Below are 18,028 nucleotides of genomic sequence, written 5' to 3'. Positions count from 1 at the left end.
GTCCTCGGCGGCGCCGCGGCGACCGTGGCCGGCGGTGGTGAGGAGTCCCACGGGCTCAGCCAGGCAGGCCAGGGCGGCGAGCAATAGGTCCAGCGCCCGCACCCTGGCCGCGAGGTCCTCTCCATCCACCAGCAGCTGGGCGGCCACCCACCTGGCGGGGGGCGGGCGGGCCGAGCACCCTGAGCACGCACGCCTTGCAACAAAACAGGCCCTGTGATGGTGGGTGATGTCATCAAGCAGCAGGGGACCGAGCGCTCGCGAGCGCGCTCACCTCTCGTCCTCGTCAGCGGAGTCCTTGCCAAGGGCCGCCGCCGCCTTGGCGCTCGCCCCCGGCGCGCTCCACAGCGGGGCGGGGGCCACGCCGGCGCCGGGCCTGCAAGCGTGCGGTGCGTGCGAAGAGCCCCGCAGGTGGCATACGGGCGTGTACGACGAAATTCACTTGAACAACCCCACGGGCCCCGGCCTTTGTGCAGCGAAGGACGGCCCCGCTTCAGTCATTGGCAGTTGAACCTCATTCGCAGACGCGGCCCAGGTTGGTGCTGCCTCCACCATGTTCCGCTCACCCTGTTATGTTGTGCTGCACAAACGAGCAGAGACAGTGAACGCCCGCGTTCTTTACCGCCTGGACCGCTGCAGGGCAGCCGTCCGCCAGAGCCGCCGCCACTCGCTTGCGCAGAGCTGCAAAGTACGCAGCCGCCGCCCCGTCCGCCTGGCTGTCGTCGCCGCCGCCGGTGCCGCGGAGCACAGCTTGCACCGCTGCTGCGGCCGCACTGTCATCCTGAAGACGCTCTCCAGTCAACGCGCCTGCGCTTTGGAACAAAGGTGGTCAGGCCTCGGAAAGCAGCAGCACCGACAGGATGTCCTAGCAAGTCCCGCCTGCGCACCTGGAGCCGCCAAAGAGATAGATTCTAGAAGTTCTTGCAGCTCCACGCGGAGCGACGACTCCATGCTGGCTCAGTGCGCGCTGTGCCCACCCCGTGGAGTGCGTGTGCAGTACGGTATGATAATATCTGGGATCCTCCGCGAAGTTTTGCAACTCACCTGCAGCAACACTTTCCTCCGTGTCAAATCATTTGCGTGTATGTGACCCATCTATGGGCTGATCCTGATCTGCTCACCGGTACAGTAGATCGCGTTCATAATCGGCGTGTCAGCGGTGGCTTCAAGCACCAATATCATGGAAACCGACCTGTTCTTGGAAAGCCAGAGCTCCTGGCTCAGCACCTGCCCCCTAGCGCAGCATTGCGCGCGTGGCAAGCGGCGCTGTGCAGCAATTTTTGAATGCAGCGCATCCTTCCACATCAGCTTGTCGGAGCAGTATTCTGCCCAAGCTGCACTGAATGGTGCCAAGGCGGAGGACGCAGTTTTCATCAGGCTGGGGTCCTGCAGCGGTGCATCACTACCGAGTGAGCAGCAGCAGCAGCAGCAGCAGCAGCAGCACCAGCACCAGCATCGGCCTGCCGAGCCTGCTGTCCAGCTGCGTGTGCGCATGCAGCTTCAGCAAACGCAGCATGAGAGTGAAGGCGACGCCACCTGCAGCCACACGGCCCCGTCATTCGCGCTGTGCTTCTTCACTGGCAACCAGCAGTCACGGCAGCGGTACCTCGACCCTTCCAAAGTGCGCGCGGTGGTGGCATCCCCGGGCGTGCACGCACGCGCAGCACGGCTGGCTGGCGGTGCACCGGCGGCGCTGATCCTTTCTGAGGCAGCAGCCACACAACAGCAGCAGCAGCAGCAGCAGCAGCAACAGCAGCAGCAGCTAGAGTTTGTGACTGTCGTCCTGCCACATGTCTGCCTCGACCTCTTCACTCGCCACGACGGCTCCAATGCTGACGGCAGTGGCACGGAACGCGTGGCAGCGGTGGAGGGGCTAGCAGCGTTCGCTGCCTCGCTGGCTGACGAGGCGGCAACACAGCGTGCCATGGTGTGCACCTTGCAGCAGCAGCAGCAGCACCAGCAGCAGCAGCAGCAGCAGCAGCAGCAGCCCCTGCAGGGCGCCGTGGGTGGCGCGGAGGGCGAGCGGCGGGCGCTTGACAGGCAGCTGGCGTGGGCGCGGCAGGTGGCAGCAGCGGGGGAGCTGACGCAGCAGCTCTGCTACTCAGACGGTCCCGTGCGCCACATGCTGCAAGCGTTGGTGAGCTGGCTGGTACGGATTGCCGTATGTATAGCAAGATTTCAACATTACAGAACGCAGAGAGCGAAGTGTACTGGGCGATGCACGCCGGCAGCGCGCGCTGAGACCCTACCCCACGCCACTCCGCCCCAGTCCGCCCCGCCCAGCCCCTGCCATTGCACCCCCGCAGGGACACCTGCAGGCCCATCTTGCTCAGGGCGTGCCATAAACACGAAATGTAACACTGGCATTTACAATTGGCCCGCCTGCGCAGACAGGCACATCATGCACTTGAGGCTGGATCATTTGTGATTGCACGAAACGTAACGGCAGTGCATCCAAATGAATCAAATGCGACGCTTGCAGGGGACGCTGTCGGTAGTTGGCACCATATTCCTCAACCGCAGGCGTACACAGCGCACGCGCATCAAACGCAAGTGCACCACAGTGATTGAGGGATCAGTGCTACTGTAGTACAATGTTCTGTCCTGCTCTATGCACAATCCCTGTACTTGATACGATACCCAAATACAGCAAAATTGCAGCCCACTAAGGCCGCCGCCATTGTGGTGCCTCCGGAGCGGCTCTCGCGGCGGCAGCCCTCCGCTGTATCCCTCACGTGCCCCCAACCCCCTCCGCTGTGGCCCCCTCCTGTGACGCCTGGAATTGCCGCCACAGCGGGCGTGCGCGGCGCGCGCTCATCACCAAGAACGCAATGCCCAGTGCCGCCACCCAGGCGGTCATGGCGCTGAATACAGACCCCAGGGTGCCGGTGTACACTGCATACACGTCATCCAGGTTCTGCGATGACAGACGAGTGACGTCATCGATGGCAGAGTTGGGGGGGCGGGTCAAAGAGGTGCCTGCTGCAAAAAGCTAGGCGGGGGACTAAGCTGTTGCAAGGCATGGTCGATTGCAGCGCGATGCCCGTACCTCACCAAATCTGCAACAGCAGGCCGGAGTGCCAACTTCAAGCCTAGAATGAGAGCGGAGTGCCACTGGCAAACCAGCTGTGCAAGGCATCCGCACACACACCTGCTGGCGGATGCCAAGGAAAGACGCGTTCAGCGTCTGCTTCACGATGGAGTTGAAGCTGCTGAGTAGCTGCATGTTCTGCGTGTCGACGCCGCCGAAGCATGAGTAGGCGTGCACCGTCGTTGGCATCAACACCAGCGACCCCGCGCCGTCGGCGCTGCCGCACGGAGATGCGCGGTACATGCGATTTATGCACTGCGCGGTCTGCGCCGTCTGGTGGATGTGCACCCAGATGGCCGCATCACCCGTTTCGGTCGCGAGGCGCCAGGTGCCGTCCGATGCCGCGCTCCGAAGGGGGTCGCCCTTGTACAAACCTGTGAGGGCAATAACCGGTGGTCGCAGGAAAGGACAAGCGTGTTGAAACAACAAGCAACAGCTTAGCATTGCACCGCCCTTTGGTTGATGAGCGGGTTTTGATGGACGGGGACAGCACAACCAGCGCGCGTGTGTGTGGACGCGAACTGCGACACAGCAGCACGTTGCAGCGCAGCAGCTCGGCGCGGCACTGTCAAGATGCACGGAAACCGTCGCGCGCGGCCGAGCGCCCGCCTGACGCATCCTCTGCCCCACCCCACCCCCACCTGCGGCGATGGCCGACAAGAAGGCGTGCGCCAGCGTCGCGTCCACCACCCTCGAGCTGAAAGGCAGCGCGTAGAAGGACTGATACTTCCTGCCGCCGCCGCCGCGCGACACCAGATACGTCCCCATTTGGGCCATACGAGACACGTTGCACGTAGTTATGGCGTCAGGGTCGCTTATGGGTGCGATGCTTTCAAGTTCCTGCTCTGAATAGCCGGTGATTTGCTCCAGCATCGCCGTGCTCGTGTCGGGGCGGGCGCCGAAAAAGCCGGCCACCTGGCCCGCCAGGTAGCAGCTTCAGATTTAAAAAGCGGAGAGGCGGAGTGGGTTTCACCAGATGGGTGCGTGCCAGCGGTGAGGCCATGTGAGATACGCAGGGACGCGCTAAGGTACATGCACATTCACTGATGGATACACACATATGGTACGTTCACACATGCGAGCTCGTCAGGCGCACGGGTGGGCATGCACGCACGCACGTGAAAGCATGCACGCACACTCACACACCTACACCCACGCAAACACACACACACACACACATGTGAGCAAGCGTGCGCACGTGCAAGATGAGCCCGGCGCGTGCGCGCGTGCAGCATGTGCATAGCGCACGCACACGCAACATATGTCAGCATGAATGCAGAGGATGCAGCGCTAGAAGATATAAGCTCACATATCTGGACTGCACAGAACTCACCTGGTCACGGCACCACAGTCCACCATTGCGTTCAGAAGGCCGAACTCAGTCAACAGGTCACCAGACACGCTCCTTCGCATTGAGTATGTGCCGTTTGCGGCCCGGCAGTACAGGCCCAGCGGTGCTGAGCTGGCGAGGGTTGCGATGGACTCCCGGGAGCCGTTGATGCACATCGCCAGCGGATGCAGATGGGCCACCAGCCGCAGTGTGGTGGTCTCAACCAGCTCGCTCAAGTTCTGCGAATAGGAAGAGCGGTCCATGTGAAAACCCATGCTTTGGGCGTGACGTGATGTCCTCGCACCTACAACCACACGCTAGTACGTTTGGCAGGTTATGTGTGCCCTGTTGGCAGCAAGGCGATGGGGCCTGCACGCACACCTGCGTGAGGACCCAAGCCCTGTGTGTGAGGATGATGAGAATGATCGTTGTCAGGAAGGCACCCCAGATGCCATACCTGCGGTTGCGCGTGATCGAGTGTCGGGGACGCCGCTTTTGACGTTGCAGTGGCTGCCACATGGGCTGGACAGCACCTGATTCTGAGGCCTGGAACACTTGCGTCCTGCAACTTCATTTGACGCACAGCTCACACGCACCAGCCGTTGGCGTCCACCTCAGCCATTTCACAGCAGCCTCTGCGCCAGCGGCGGAAGCGAGCTCGAACCGGCCCGGCGGGTGTCGCAGCCGGCCCCTGTGCAGCCGTCGCGAGCATCATCTGTTGCGGTGGTGGCGTGACGTCCTTTTCCATGGCATCGAACGCCATGAGCAACGATTCACGAGACAACGGGAGCTTTGAAAAAATGCCGAGTCTGAACAAAATCAACTGATCAGACGGACGGGCCTGGTGGATTAACTTTTTTTAGTACAAGGCGGTATGTGAGGCCGATTTCACGGAGTATCACCCTGGAACAGATCGTCAGGCCTGGTGAGTCAGTGACTGGCCAGCCTGGCGACTGGGACTGAGTGCAGAGAACTTAATGTTCTCAACTGGCGCTTGTGCTGGGCCCAGTCAGTTGTGCTAAAACTTTTTGGCTCCTGTTTCATGTATGATCACTGTCACGAAGTGCCTCGCAGCATTGCTGTAGCCGGCTGACATACAAGTCGCTTATGTCACCGTGTTCATGGGGACGCAAAGGGGGGGGTGTGCAGAACGGACCGAAGGCCAGCATATTTATGCCCGAACTAGAACTCTTTTGCGTTCAATTTTGAGCACAGACACTCAAGGGGACTGCTAGCACCAGCGGTGGCTGCGGGTATGGCGCTACTGTTGCCACTCCCCATCACAGGCCCTTGGTCCTGCTTTTGTGTCCACCACCCTTGAGTTCTCCAACCAGATCATACCTTCCCTCAGATAGCTGACGGCTCTCATCACCAGTTCGGACAAGTGCTGGGGTCCAAGTGTAGCTGGTCCATTGGTGTCCCCACCAGTCTTTAGTATGAACCACGCAGCAGCGATGTGCAGAAACCCAGGTTAGCATCAGACTTGGTTGCAAAGATACGTCTAGGAAGTCAAATGTGCTGCAGGTATCAATGCAACTTGCACATAAATAATCACGGAAACTTGAGTCAATGTTTTCCTGATGTGTATACATAGCCATCAGCTCAAGCTGCCCTCTATCACTGCTACGGATCCGACAGCCCGCCTGGACCTGGTGAGAAGGCTGTCTTTCAACCGCCTCATCGCCGACTCGCGCCTGCGTGTGCGTGCACGAGTGCGTCGGCAACAAAGTGGCGGGAGCTTGGTACCAAAAATGCATTGACAAGGTACATGAGTCACGCACGTGCACCGTCTTTGTCCAGGTAGACAGAGCTGGGGCTGACAACAACCCACAATTATGTAAAGGGTGTTGTTGGTCCATCGCTGGCGAAGCCCCAACCAAAAGTGGCCCTGCTGCTTTGCGCCATGCGCCCAAGCATGGTAAATCCTCACCGGATGCTGTCGTAGTGGACCGGGCTGTCGTACAGCAGGAAGCACTCCAGCCGAGGCGCCTCCTCAGCCGGCTCATACCGCAGCAGCCAGTTGTGCTGCTCCGACGTGATCACGAGGACGCGCATCGACAGAGCGTCCGACAGCGCCCTCTTCAGGTGGTGCATTCCACGGCAAATCGGGCGTGTGCAAGGGTGTCAGGGGGGTGCGAATGGATGGAGACACCGCCTTAATAATTGCGCGGGGTTTCAATACCCAGAGGCTTTTTGAATTGTGCATATTCAATGGAGGCTGTGCATGTGAGCCATAACTGGACACTCCTCTGGTCAACTCAGACGCCTGCAGCATTTCCCGTCTTGCTTTCCAGCCCTGCTGGTGTCCTGCCGCACCAGAGTCAGCTCGTCGCCCCACGTCCCGCTGAGCTCCATTGAAGCAAGGTATGCATCCAGGTCGTCCCCCAGATAGCTGGCATAAAATTCCGAGTCGTCCCTGGAGGCATACGAACGTGCAGATGGGGCAGATGAGAGCAAATGCTGACAACAAGGTCTTTCCACAGCTGAACCACCCTTGCCGGCGTCTCCGCCCCCCCATCGCAGGGGTATACAGCAAACAAGCCATGAGTGTGTGGTTCATGGGCATGCAAGCGAACGAATGCTTTGCTTTGCTGAGCGCGCAATAGAGTTCCTGAACGAAGGGACCAAGACCAAGATTCTAGGCCTGCGCGCGACAGCTGCTAGAGCCCAGGGTGCACAGAGAGAGGGCGCTGGGTGTTGCACCCAAAGGGGACGGCGGGCAGGCGGCCTGAAGGGGTGCGCTGAGCGGAGGGCCACCAAGCTCGTTGCGCCCACTGAGGGGTCCGCTGAAGGGACAGCGCTCACCGCATATGCTGCACTGCGAGGGACCGCAGCTTCATGTGATGCTCCTGCGTGTCATATAGCTGCTGGCTCACCGACCTGAACTGACAGTTGCCGTCGCCCACCGACCGCATAGCCACCAGCCTGAAAGCAGAAAGGCGCTCCTGCAGCCGCTCGCAGCCGGACTTCATGTCCGGCTCAAGCTCGGCGTCCGACACAGCCTGCGCCGTCGCCAGCTGCTCCTCTAATTGGAGCCTGCTGGGGGTCCAGTGCAGGCTGCCGGCCCCCTCTGCTCGCAGCCGCAGCAGCGCTGATGCAGATGCACGGCCACTGTCAAAATCGATCGGCGACGCAAGCTGCTGCTGCTGCTGCTGCTGCTGCTGCTGCTGCTGCTGCTGCTGCTGCTGCTGCTGCTGCTGCTGCTGCTGCTGCTGCTGCACAGCCGCCGAATCTGCCGGTCCCCACACCTGGCTCCCCGGCCGTGAAGCCGCCAGTGTCGACGCCTGCAGAAGTGCAAGCCGCTGGAGGTCACCGGCGGACCCCGCACAGCTGCCGCTGGCCAAGCGCGGCGACAGCAGCGAAGGCACCCGCCTGAAGCTTGACATGCTCCCTGACTGCGACCGGGGCCCTGCGCCGGCGCCCGCGCCGCTGCGGGGCGTGCCGCAAGGCAACTCCAGCGCGGCTGAAGCTGCCGCCGCAAACGGCGATGCGGCCCCACCGGGCTGGCCTGGCGGGCTGTGCTGGTCTCGATGGGAGTGGTCACCGCTGAAGCTGCTCATGAAGTTGATCATTGCGTCTCCATGGCGCTCCTGCACATAGGGCGTGTGGCGCGGAACGGCACCCGGGCGAGCGACACATCAACCGACCGATGGTCCGCAGATACCAGGGCGTTCCTGAATATTGCTCCGGCCTGACGACACGCAAATTCCCGGAACCCGCTGGTGCACGAACACGCACCACGACGCTGCTTTGGTCCAGCAGCTCTCGCCGCAGGCGGCCGGCGTCACGCAGCGCCCCCCCGGCTGGCAGCGGAAGGTCATGGCGCTCGAGGGCCGCCGCAGCCGGTGACAGGGGCGGAGGGCCGATGCACGTGGCGAACATTGCTGCGAGCTGTTCCGACAGGAGTGAGTCTTGTGCTGGTGATCCGGCACTAGAAAAGCGCAAGCACGGGTGGTTGGCGCTGCTGCAGCAGAGGGTGTAGCAGCTGGTGCAGTGGATGCTAGAGCAGCATGCGTGTAGGGGTGCCGCCACAGTCGAAATCTAGCATTTCTGCTCCTCGGCGTCAATTGTGGGTGAGAGCGGCCACGGCGAAAACCCGCGCGGAGGAAAATGGTTGTGACCAATAAAGACCAGCGGGTTCGACCTTACGGACGTGTCAGGTGAACCTATCTCGGGTTTACCCTCACATATTATGGGGGGCAGCTACCATGTAGCTGTTTTGTGTTCCATTGTGACGACTACAAACAAAGACTGCAGCCTGGACTGCAGTCGCCAGGACTGCTTGTGGCATGCCGACTGCGTCTCGGCCACAATACCAGGTGTGGTGGGCACCAACTACGGTACCACGTGGTTCAAACATACAGGTTTCTCCAGCCGGTTGCAGGTGGGCACCAGCTGATTGCAGTGCCGTGCCCCCCCCTTCGGAGCACACCCATGCGCATACAAGACAATCAACTGTTCTTATTCTGTCTTGATCAGCGCAGGGACACGCGAAAGAGGCTTACGGGGTCAAAGCAAGCTTAAGTGTTGGTTTACCCAGCAGCATGGGCACATTGTGCCAGCTAGTTTACCGTAGTGGAAGCGCAGTGTCACCCCAGAGAGGTGAGCGCGCTGGGCGCGGCCGGTTATGGTATGCGGTCAGAATTGACATTGTGGTGCACATCATATGCATTTGCGGATATACCATGTGCTCACATGGCGGTGGCGGTGTGCGTAGGGGTGTGGACCGGGTGTTTTGAGGTGGTTGGGGTTGGTTGCGCAATGCTGCCACTTGCCAGGTTGCGCCTCGCAAGGCCGCAACTATGGAAACCCGACCGCTCCCCGCAGCACACCCTAACTGGGTTGTGAATTCAACTAATATGACGACGGCGATGTGTGGATGACTGCAGACGTCATCCAGTGCAAGGCTGCGAGCAGCACTGCGCCCCGCTCGTGCTGCTATCGTTGCAACGGCGTCCTGCCCCCTCCCAGAGCCAAGTCTGTCGCAGAGCAGCTCGACATCCTTCATACACGGTCTATCATCGCTCGCAAAACGCTCTTTATACTCCGTCCCGTTGCTGGGTCCACTCTTGAACTCGCCCTTTTGGCAATCCCGCCGGCAACAGAACGTGATTGACGATCTACACCTTGATTCTGACGCACCAACCACAAAGCGGCTCCCTGATTGGGCTGCACGCTCCAGAGGGATGCAAGCCAAGGGAGGCTGCCACGGCCATCTTCAACGTGGGCAGCTGGGCCTGAACGGCTATAAAGGGACTTGCCATACCTCTATGGCAGCTGCGCGCGCCAAAGCCGTGGCTGACCGCCACGCTGGCGCTGCGCTGCGCGTCGGCGTACAGAGCGTGGCAGAGTTCTCCACTGGCACATCCAGCGCGCCGTCGGTGGCGGTGCCGCAGGGCTGCCGCCCAGGTTTCAGCACCGGCGCGACCGTCACGGATGGCACCGCTCAGGCAGTTTGGCCGGTCTCCATAATGGGTGAGCCAGCAGAGCTGCGGCTCGCGTTGTCCTGTGACGACGTCCCTTACCGCACAACCCCCGCGCGCTCTGCAACCTATCAACACACATATACCGCATGGCAGCCGGACTCTCAATGAGCGCGGCCCTGCCCCCTCAGGCGACCTGCACTTGGAGCCCGCGCAAATGCGGCTGTTCGACGAGGCGCGGCGGCACCTGCGGGAGGCGATGTCGGACGACGACGGCCGCCTGCTGCCGGGCGCGCGCGTGGTGCAGGTCGGGGACCTTGGGGGCTACAAGCACGGGCCAGGTGGGCGCGCGTTGGGCGGGGAGGGTGTGAAATCCAGCCGACCGCGCACTATTCCGAGCATCAGTCCAGCGGCGGGCCGGGGGCTCAAAATGCAGACCGAAGCTGGGGCCTGGGGCTTCTGTGGGCATCGTGTGGGCTCGCGCAAGGCGTGCGACGCAGCTGGGGCCGCACGGTGCGCTCGTTCGCGAGTTTCTCGCCGCTGAACGGTGCATGCTGCCTCCGTGCATTGCGGCGCAGGCACGCGTGCGTGCTTCGAGGGGGCTTTGGACTACCTCACTGGCTTTGAGGCGCCGTTCGGCGTCATCACCGGGAACCATGGTGAGCCAGCCAGCAGCTGCGCCCCGAAGCGGCGCCAGCAGCGGCGCCACCCGTTAAGGTCGTCGGCCATCGCTGGCGGGGACTTAAGGCGCGGCGCCCTGCCAGCAGTGCATGCCCTCGGCTCAAGCGCGTATGGTGTCAATGGGTGTGGGCCGGCCTGAAATTCGCATTACCGCGTCGTTGCAGACATACGTGCCGCACCTGCGTATGCCAGTTGTCGCCGCCAGGCAGACGCGCACGCGCACGTTTCCTTCCAATCCCACCAGCCTTGATCGCCTCGCCATGCTCGACCTCCAACATGTTAAATTAGACCTGGAGGGTCACGAATTTGAAACTGATGAAGAAAACCTGGCGGCCTGGCGCAAGGTCTTCGGGCAGCGCCACTACTGGTGAGCAGCCAGCCACCCGGTTGACAAGGGGGGCGCAGTGGCCGCACCCTTTCAGCTGTTTCCTGCTTCTGCGGGCCCTTGTGCAGCGACAGCTCGAGCAGCAAACCTGCTGGCGGCGACGACGGGGATGGGTGGCCATTGGTGCGACGCCCTCCACCTGCTCGCCGCGCCTGTCCCTGTGCAAAGGGTCTCGGAGCTGGGCCCTGCGCTGCTGGTGGGCCTGTCAACCGTGCGCTTCCGCAGCAACACGTTCAGCGTGCACGAGGTGTACGTTGACGACGAGCAGGTTGCCTGGTTCGAGGCGCTGCTGGCGGCGCACCCGGGGCGGCCGGTCGTGGTGTTCACGCACGCGCCGCCGATTGGCAGCGGGCTCAAGGTGGTGCAGAACGTGCATGTGAAGAACAGGTCAGCCCGCAGCGGGTTGAATTGGGCGGAAGGCGGAGGGAAGCCTGGTTGCATTGGAGTCGCGTGTTGGTCGACGGCGGTGGGCTGGCCAGCAGCTGGATGATGCGCATTTCGGCGATGCCTGCGCGTGTGGGAGGCCGCCACTTGCTGCGATGAGCCCGCTAACAGCGCACGGGTCGCGCTTCCCTGCCATCCCTCCCCGCCGGCCAGGTGTGCGTGGCTCAACCACAGTGACCGGCCGGCCAGGTTCATCCGCCTGGTGGAGCGCTACCCCAACGTCCGGTTGTGGTTCAGCGGCCACTTCCACCTGGCGCAGAACTATCCTGACAGGTGCGCTGTACAAGGACAGGCCGAGCGCGGGCAGTTGATGGCCCGCTGGTGCAGGTGTCGTCTGCGTCAGGCCTGGCGCCAGCAGCCTTGTCAAGGCTGCGACGCATGCCGTCTGTGCTGGCCGCGCGGCTCTGGCTGGGCTTGCGCTTGCCCGTCCCTGTGTTCAGCTCAGTTTTGCTCGTCGGGCTGCATCGCAACAGCTTCAGCACGCTGTACGGCCTTGGGGTGCGCCGCATCGAGAGGGCGGACAGCAATCCTCGAATTCAGCAGCACGGCCCGTGGCCACCACGAGCGGTCATGTCTCCCCGGTGTTCGAATCTTATGCAGCACGCAGACCCCCCCCCAAAGAAAACACGAACACACAAACTCTCTCTCACACACATGCATACACACTCGCGCCATTCATGCACTCATGCACGCATGCACACAAACAAACGCCCACCACACGCAGCATCACCTCTGTCGCCAGCTGCGCCTTCGTCCAGACCGGCGTCATCGGCGAGTGCAACCGCGACGGCTTCCGCCAGTCGCGCCTGCTGCGCGTCACCACCGACGGCTACGAGGTGTGCACCGTCGACCACGGCGCCGGCGGCAGCGTGCGGCTCGATCTCAGGCAGCTCTGGGACGACACGACGACGCCCAGGCCTATGACATCTGCAGATGAGATTGTGTGCGACCCTGACGCGGGCTGGCTGTGCAGCCAGCTGGACTGCGGCCTCAGCAGCAGCTTGGAGGAGCCGCGGCTGTCGGTGCCGGCCGCGACGACGTGGTTCGCGGCCGGCGCGGGGGTGCTGCTGGCGCTGCATGATGGGAAGCTGCTGGTTGAGTACGACGTGGAGACGCGGGCACCCATTGGGCTGGTGGCAGACGCGTCAGGTACGACGTACCTGACGGGTACACTGCACGTTGCTTTTGAGGAACGGAGGGAGAGAGGGCGCAAACATCAACACGACGACAGTAGGCCCGCGGACTTTGCTTGTCCCTGTCACGGGGTGATTCTCGCCTGCCGAGCCCGCCCCGCTAAACACCGCTGCGCGTCTCATGCGCCCCGCCAGGCAAGGAGGTGTCGCTCGTTGCGGCGGGCGGCGCGGCGCCGGCTGCCGATGACGGCTCCGACGTTGAGGCAGTGCTGCTGCGGGACCGGGAGAGTGGCGAGGTGTCGCGGCTCGAGCGCAATGAGTGGGGCAGCTTCTACCGCGTGTTCCAGCCCAACAAGTGGGCGGCCAAGCAGCGGGAGGCGCGGGAGCGGGCGCTCGCCGGGGCGGCAGCCGCGGCCGGCGCAGAGTGATTATTTGCGGCTGGCGGTGATGGCAAGCCCCGCAGACTGCGAAACGCAATGATGACATCAGCGCGTCCGGCATCGGGCGCACATTTGCGCCTTCTTGCCAGCGTGTCAATGTTCAGCCGTAGAACGAGTGAGCTCAAGCGCTGATTGAAACGCTTTGCAAGTGAAAGGCGCCTCCTTGGGCGCATGCACTCTGCTGTGTTCGACCCGCAGCGAAGAGGCCGCATGGTCTCTGTTGACTATGTGGAGAAGCGCTGGTCACCTGCAGCAAAATGCTGAAGTTTTGAGTCTGTTGGCCGCCGCAGTGCCGTGCTTGACGTCACGCATGCGCACTTTGCAATGAGCGCTGGAGCTGAGCAGCTGCTTGGCTGCTTATCTCCTCCCCCGGCACGACCGCTCCGACCCGGCACTGAGCACAGCGCCTTTGCATTTGGTACCATACCAATTGGGCGTTGTATCTGCGGTGAATGGCTTCCACATTTTATTTTCTGAATTGGGCTGCAACAGCTCGTCCTGATCATCTCTGCGCGTCAGCCCCGGCAGCAGCAGCCCGGTGTTTTATTTCATGAGCATGATCTTGTAAGCAGCTTCAGCGGTCGCACCAGATCACAGGAAAGCGCGGTCAGTGAGCAGCTCGCCGCGCCAGGCTCAACCACAGCAGTATATGGCAGCATACAGGGATTAACCCATGTGATTACTTTGACTGAGGTCGCCAAACGCCGCTTCATATCTGCCTGCGCCTGCCTCAATCCCGGCGCGCTGGTCGCCCAGGCGACGTCGGTTGGATGCTGTGAGCAACGCAAGACGCCCAAACTGCGATGGCATGGGGCCAGCTGAACCAGGGGCAGCGCAAGGAGGCGCTCAGGGAGCTGCTGGCCGCGGATGCTGGGCCCCTGGAGCGCGGCGAGCAGCTGCGTGCGGCCGGCGATTGGGCAGCAGCTACAGCGGCACAGCGACAGCCGCAGCGGGGGCCGTCCCCATGCCCCCTGGGTGCCAGCAAGCCACGCACACTGCTGCAGTCTCACGGGTCGCCCAGGTGCGCCACCAAGGGCCATTAAGCTATGTCTCAGTAGCGTCTTGGGCTGCCGGCATTTTCGCTGCATGCGTTTGTCGCCCCCAGTGAGTGAGACTGTGGTGTGGCATGATGGCGAAAAGGAACGGCGGAATGGCTGTTGGACAGCTGAATCTAGTCAATGTGTGGCGGCCCCATACTTACCTTCCCCTTGCTACGCACAAACCCGTGTCCCTGGGACGCAGCGGCGGCATCGGCAGCAACGGCGCCCGCCGCCACGACGGCGGCGGCAGCGCCTGCAGCAGCAGCGGCGGCAGCCTCGGAGCGCTTGCTGCGACACTGTCAGGGCTGGGCGTGCAGCTAGAGCGCCCGCAGCCAGACGCGCTCAAGCCGTCGGTCGCCGACATCGCTGCCGGCATCAACCGGACGGTGAACGCGCTCGCGCGCATCGCGACGCGGCTCGGCGACGACCGCGCGGGGGGCGAGGCAACGCAGCAACAGCAGCAGCTGCTCGAGCAGGGGCCGGCCGCGGAGGCGGGCCGGCTGGAGGCAGCAGGCGGCGACGAGGGGCAGCAGCCTCGGAGCCCGCCGCGGCGGCGGCTTTGGCAGCCGGCGCAGCAGCAGTCTGACGTGCGGCCAGGCGGGGAGCTGGACCGGGCGAACCGACAATCTCCTAACGACCCATTGAAGGTGCGTCATGGCAGGGCAGGCATGAAATACGCCGTCCCCATGGTGCGCATTCACAACATGAGCTTACTGTCGCCGCCGGATGGCGCTCGCCTCCATGCGCGCGCAGGGCGCATCCCAAGAGCAGCTGCAGCTGCTGCGCCACGAGCTGGAGAGGCTGAACAGCACCGTGCTGCGCGCCCGCCGCTCGGGGGGCACGTTGCGCAGCTGCAGCAGCGGCGCCCCCGACGCGGCGAGGGCGGACGCGGACGGAGGCGCGGGGGCGGGGCCGAAGGCGGCGTCGCGCATGGAGTCCCTTCGGAACTCCACGGCATCGTCGGCGGCGATGCTGCAGCTGAGGGGCTCGGCCGCCGAGGCGGGCGTCCCGCTGGCCGCGCTTGCGCGGCTGCAGCCCCAGCAGCCGCCGCCGCAAGGCAGCCCCCGCCAGCAGGCGGCCTGCAGCCAGCTGGTGCAGGAAGCCAAGGCGCAGCTGCAGCAGCTGCAGGCGGAGAACCGGCAGCTGAGGGGCCACCTCGGCCAGGCCGAGCACAGCGTGTCGGACCTGAGGCAGCAGCTGGTCAACTTGCAGCTGGCGATCGACCGGACGGGCGGCGTCGACGCCGGGCAGCTGCTGCTGCAGAACCAGAAGCTGCAGCGCGCCCTCCATGCGAAGGAGCAGGCCGTCGCGGCCGCGCACGCCGCGCTCGTCGCCCAGTCCGCGACGAGCGCCGACGCGCGCGTGGCGGCGCTGCAGGGGCGGCTGCGCGACGCGCAGGCGCAGCTGCACGCGCGCGACGCGGCGCTCTCCGCAGCAGAGGGGGAGCTGCGGGAGCTCAGGGGGCGGCGGCAGGAGGAGCCGCAGCGGCGGCGGCGGCGCGGGCAGGGGGATGCTGTGCGCGCTGATGGCGGCGACAACAGTGGCCGGGAGAATGGAGCAGCGACGCCCGTCTCGATGCTGTCGTCTCTGGATCAGAGCAGCAGCGACGATGAGGCTGAGGAGCAGCAGGCCGGGGGCCCAGACCTGCGCCAGCGGCGCCATGAGGGCAGTGGCAGCAATGACGGCGCTGATGCGGCCACGGCGGCGGCGGCGGCCGCCGCGGCTGAAGCGGAGGCGGCGCTGGCTCGCGAGCGCGATCGCGCAGCGGCCCTCGAGGCGGCGGCGGAGGGCTACCGCGGCCAGCTGGAGGCCAAGGGTGCAGAGCTTGCCGTGCTGCAGCAGCAGATGGAGCTGCTGCGCCACCAGCAGGAGCAAGAGCAGCAGGCGGCGGGGCTGCAGCGGCCGGGCAGCGCGCGGCGAGGCGGGGCGCGCAGCGTCACGCCTGTGGGGGTCCCGACAGTCGAGGAAGCGCTGCAGCAGCTGGCGGCGCGCGCCCAGGAAGTCGGCGCGCTGCGCGACGACGCGCGGCGCGCGGGCGAGCGGCACGCCGCCGGGCTGGGGGAGCAGGAGGCGGCGTTCGAGCGGCGGCTGCAGGTGCAGCAGCAGCTGCTGAGTGCTGCGCAGGCGGAGGTGAGGGGCGGGCGGGCCAGGGTAACTCATCGCGCTACAATGAGGTGTCTGGGGCCCGGCCCTGGAAACGCAGCTGCATGTGCTGACCGCCCAAACCTGATGCGCCCGGGGTCGGCGCGCAGCCACCAGGCACCGACGCCCTCGCCGCCGCTCCCCTGTAAACCTCCCCACCCTGCCCTTGCCCAGGTGCGCATCCGCGCCGACGAAGTGGCACAGCTCCGCGCGCAGCTGGACCAGTCCGCCTCGCGCGAGCGGCAGCTGCAGTCCGAACTGCAGTCCGTCGACCACCTGCGCGCGAGCACGGCGGGCCCCGGGTCGCTCGCTCGCAGCCCCGCGCTCTCGCCCCGCGTGGAGCGCCTCGGCCAAACGCTGGCGGCGCCGCTCTTTTCAAACCAGCAGCTGGCCGAAACGCAGCAGCAGCAGCAGCAGCAGCAGCAGCAGCAGCAGCAGCAGCAGCAGGTCGCAGAGCTCAGGCAGGCAGTGTCCGACCGCACCGCCGAGATCGAGCGCCTGCAGAGCTTCCTGCTGCAGCTGTATGACACCGCACGCGCCGCGGAGCAGGAGCCCTGCCACAGCAGCTGCGACGCGAGCGGCGACGAGGGCGGCCTGGAGCCCACCACATCGCAAGCTGCGCTCGCCGCGCAAGGCGCAGCACCGGAGGGCCCCGCGTCGCCCGCCGGCACGGGCGGCAACCTGGCGCTGAGGCTGCAGCAGGGCGTGAGGCGGCTGGTCGCGCGGCTGGGGGAGCAGCAGGCCGAGGTGCGGCGGCTGCGGCGAGAGGCGCGCGACGCGCGCGCGGCGCGGCGGCTCGCCGCGGCGACGGTGGACCGCGCGGCACAAGCGGACGCCGCAGACGCAGAGGCAGCGGCAGCGGCGGCCGGGGCGGCGGCGGCGGCCGCGCTGGCCGAGGCTCAGCAGCGGGTGGGGGCGCTGCAGCAGCGGGTGGCTGAGCTGGAGGCGGCCAACGCGGCCTGCGCCCGCGAGCTCGCCGCCGCGGCCGCGCGGCTGTCGGCGTCGGAGCGGCAGCTGCTGGGGATGGTTGCGCTGCAGCGCTCGCACGAGGAGCTGCGGGCGCGGCACGCGGAGGCGCTGCAGCGGCTGGCGCGGCTGGAGGCCGAGGCGGCGGAGGCGAGGGACAGCAGCAGCAGGGCCGCTCTTGAACTGGCGGCGGCAGACGAGGTGGAGCGCTTGCGCGACGAGCTTAGGAGCACCCAGGAGCAGCTGCGAGCCGCCGCGATGGGGTCCAGCGACGCAGAGGCCCGCGCGGCCGCCGCAGAGCGGCGGGCGGCGGACGCGGAGGCGCTCGCGGACAGCGGCAGCAGCGCGGGCTCGAGGGAGGACGCCGAAAAAGCAGAGTTGCGGCAGCGCGTGGCGCGGCTGCAGGCGCAGCTGGCGGAGGCAGACGCGGCGCACAGCAAGCTGCACGCGGCCAACGCGGCGCTACAGGAGCGGCTGTCGGCCCTTCAGGTGGGGGTGGTTGGCGGGCGCCGACCAGGGCCTGCGAGGGTACTTTGGACAGGTGCGCTGGCCGCAACCCTGTCTCGCACTGATTGGGGGCCGCTTGGATGAATGCATGTCTTGTCGCCGCATCAACGTGGACTCGCGAACACATGCGGGCTCATATGGTGCCGCCCATGCACCCGACAGGCGTCGCGCGGGGACGAGGAAGCCGGCGTGGCTACGCGGGAGCGCTGCCTGCAGCTGGCCGCCCGGGTGGCCGGCCTCGAGGCGCAGCTGCAGCGCCAGCGTGCGCTCGCGGAGCAGCAGGCGGCGCAGCTCCAGCAGCAGGCCGCGCAGCTGGAGCAGCAGCGGGGCCGGCTGGAGCAGCAGCGCGGGCAGATCGAGGGTCAGCAGGCGCGGCTGGAGGAGGCGGCACGGCGGGCGCAGCAGGGGCCGCTGACGCGGCAGGGGCCCGGCAGCCGCCAGGTCAGCGG

The 18,028-nt window shown here is 65.0% G+C and overlaps 6 protein-coding genes across 6 annotated transcripts in view; 3 read left to right on the top strand and 3 right to left on the bottom strand.

Annotated features, from left to right (window-relative positions):
• Positions 1–267: 267 nt before the first annotated feature.
• Positions 268–948, bottom strand: MNEG_3290 (hypothetical protein; the record flags this gene model as incomplete). The annotated part of the gene is made up of 3 exons (XM_014048241.1): positions 268–373; positions 564–804; positions 885–948. 3 exons carry the CDS (start codon positions 946–948, stop codon positions 268–270), a joined length of 411 nt encoding a protein of 136 aa, XP_013903695.1.
• Positions 949–1,177: 229 nt separating this feature from the next.
• On the top strand, positions 1,178–2,342 carry MNEG_3289 (hypothetical protein; the record flags this gene model as incomplete). Its single annotated transcript, XM_014048240.1, has 2 exons — positions 1,178–2,146; positions 2,304–2,342. The coding sequence occupies 2 exons, from the start codon at positions 1,178–1,180 to the stop codon at positions 2,340–2,342; spliced, it is 1,008 nt and encodes a 335-aa protein (XP_013903694.1).
• Positions 2,343–2,728: 386 nt separating this feature from the next.
• On the bottom strand, positions 2,729–3,856 carry MNEG_3288 (hypothetical protein; the record flags this gene model as incomplete). The annotated part of the gene is made up of 3 exons (XM_014048239.1): positions 2,729–2,914; positions 3,149–3,462; positions 3,730–3,856. 3 exons carry the CDS (start codon positions 3,854–3,856, stop codon positions 2,729–2,731), a joined length of 627 nt encoding a protein of 208 aa, XP_013903693.1.
• Positions 3,857–6,344: 2,488 nt separating this feature from the next.
• On the bottom strand, positions 6,345–8,300 carry MNEG_3287 (hypothetical protein; the record flags this gene model as incomplete). The annotated part of the gene is made up of 4 exons (XM_014048238.1): positions 6,345–6,497; positions 6,735–6,834; positions 7,299–7,702; positions 8,157–8,300. 4 exons carry the CDS (start codon positions 8,298–8,300, stop codon positions 6,345–6,347), a joined length of 801 nt encoding a protein of 266 aa, XP_013903692.1.
• Positions 8,301–9,688: 1,388 nt separating this feature from the next.
• MNEG_3286 (hypothetical protein) lies at positions 9,689–12,912 on the top strand (the record flags this gene model as incomplete). Its single annotated transcript, XM_014048237.1, has 8 exons — positions 9,689–9,893; positions 10,033–10,182; positions 10,420–10,500; positions 10,811–10,889; positions 11,076–11,294; positions 11,505–11,624; positions 12,076–12,500; positions 12,680–12,912. 8 exons carry the CDS (start codon positions 9,689–9,691, stop codon positions 12,910–12,912), a joined length of 1,512 nt encoding a protein of 503 aa, XP_013903691.1.
• Positions 12,913–13,727: 815 nt separating this feature from the next.
• Positions 13,728–18,028, top strand: part of MNEG_3285 (hypothetical protein) — a gene marked incomplete at both ends in the record, with an annotated part of 6,533 nt that continues 2,232 nt past the window's right edge. Inside the window, 5 exons of the mRNA XM_014048236.1 lie at positions 13,728–13,945; positions 14,167–14,611; positions 14,718–16,094; positions 16,281–17,561; positions 17,742–18,020. Of these exons, the coding sequence (XP_013903690.1) occupies positions 13,728–13,945; positions 14,167–14,611; positions 14,718–16,094; positions 16,281–17,561; positions 17,742–18,020 (3,600 nt within the window). The remainder of the gene's footprint in view (positions 13,946–14,166; positions 14,612–14,717; positions 16,095–16,280; positions 17,562–17,741; positions 18,021–18,028) is intronic.

This window comes from Monoraphidium neglectum, assembly GCF_000611645.1.
Source record: "Monoraphidium neglectum strain SAG 48.87 unplaced genomic scaffold scaffold00406, whole genome shotgun sequence".
Classification (NCBI taxonomy): domain Eukaryota; kingdom Viridiplantae; phylum Chlorophyta; class Chlorophyceae; order Sphaeropleales; family Selenastraceae; genus Monoraphidium; species Monoraphidium neglectum.
Note: the sequence above shows the minus strand (reverse complement) of the source record. Positions and strands in the feature narration are given on the sequence as shown.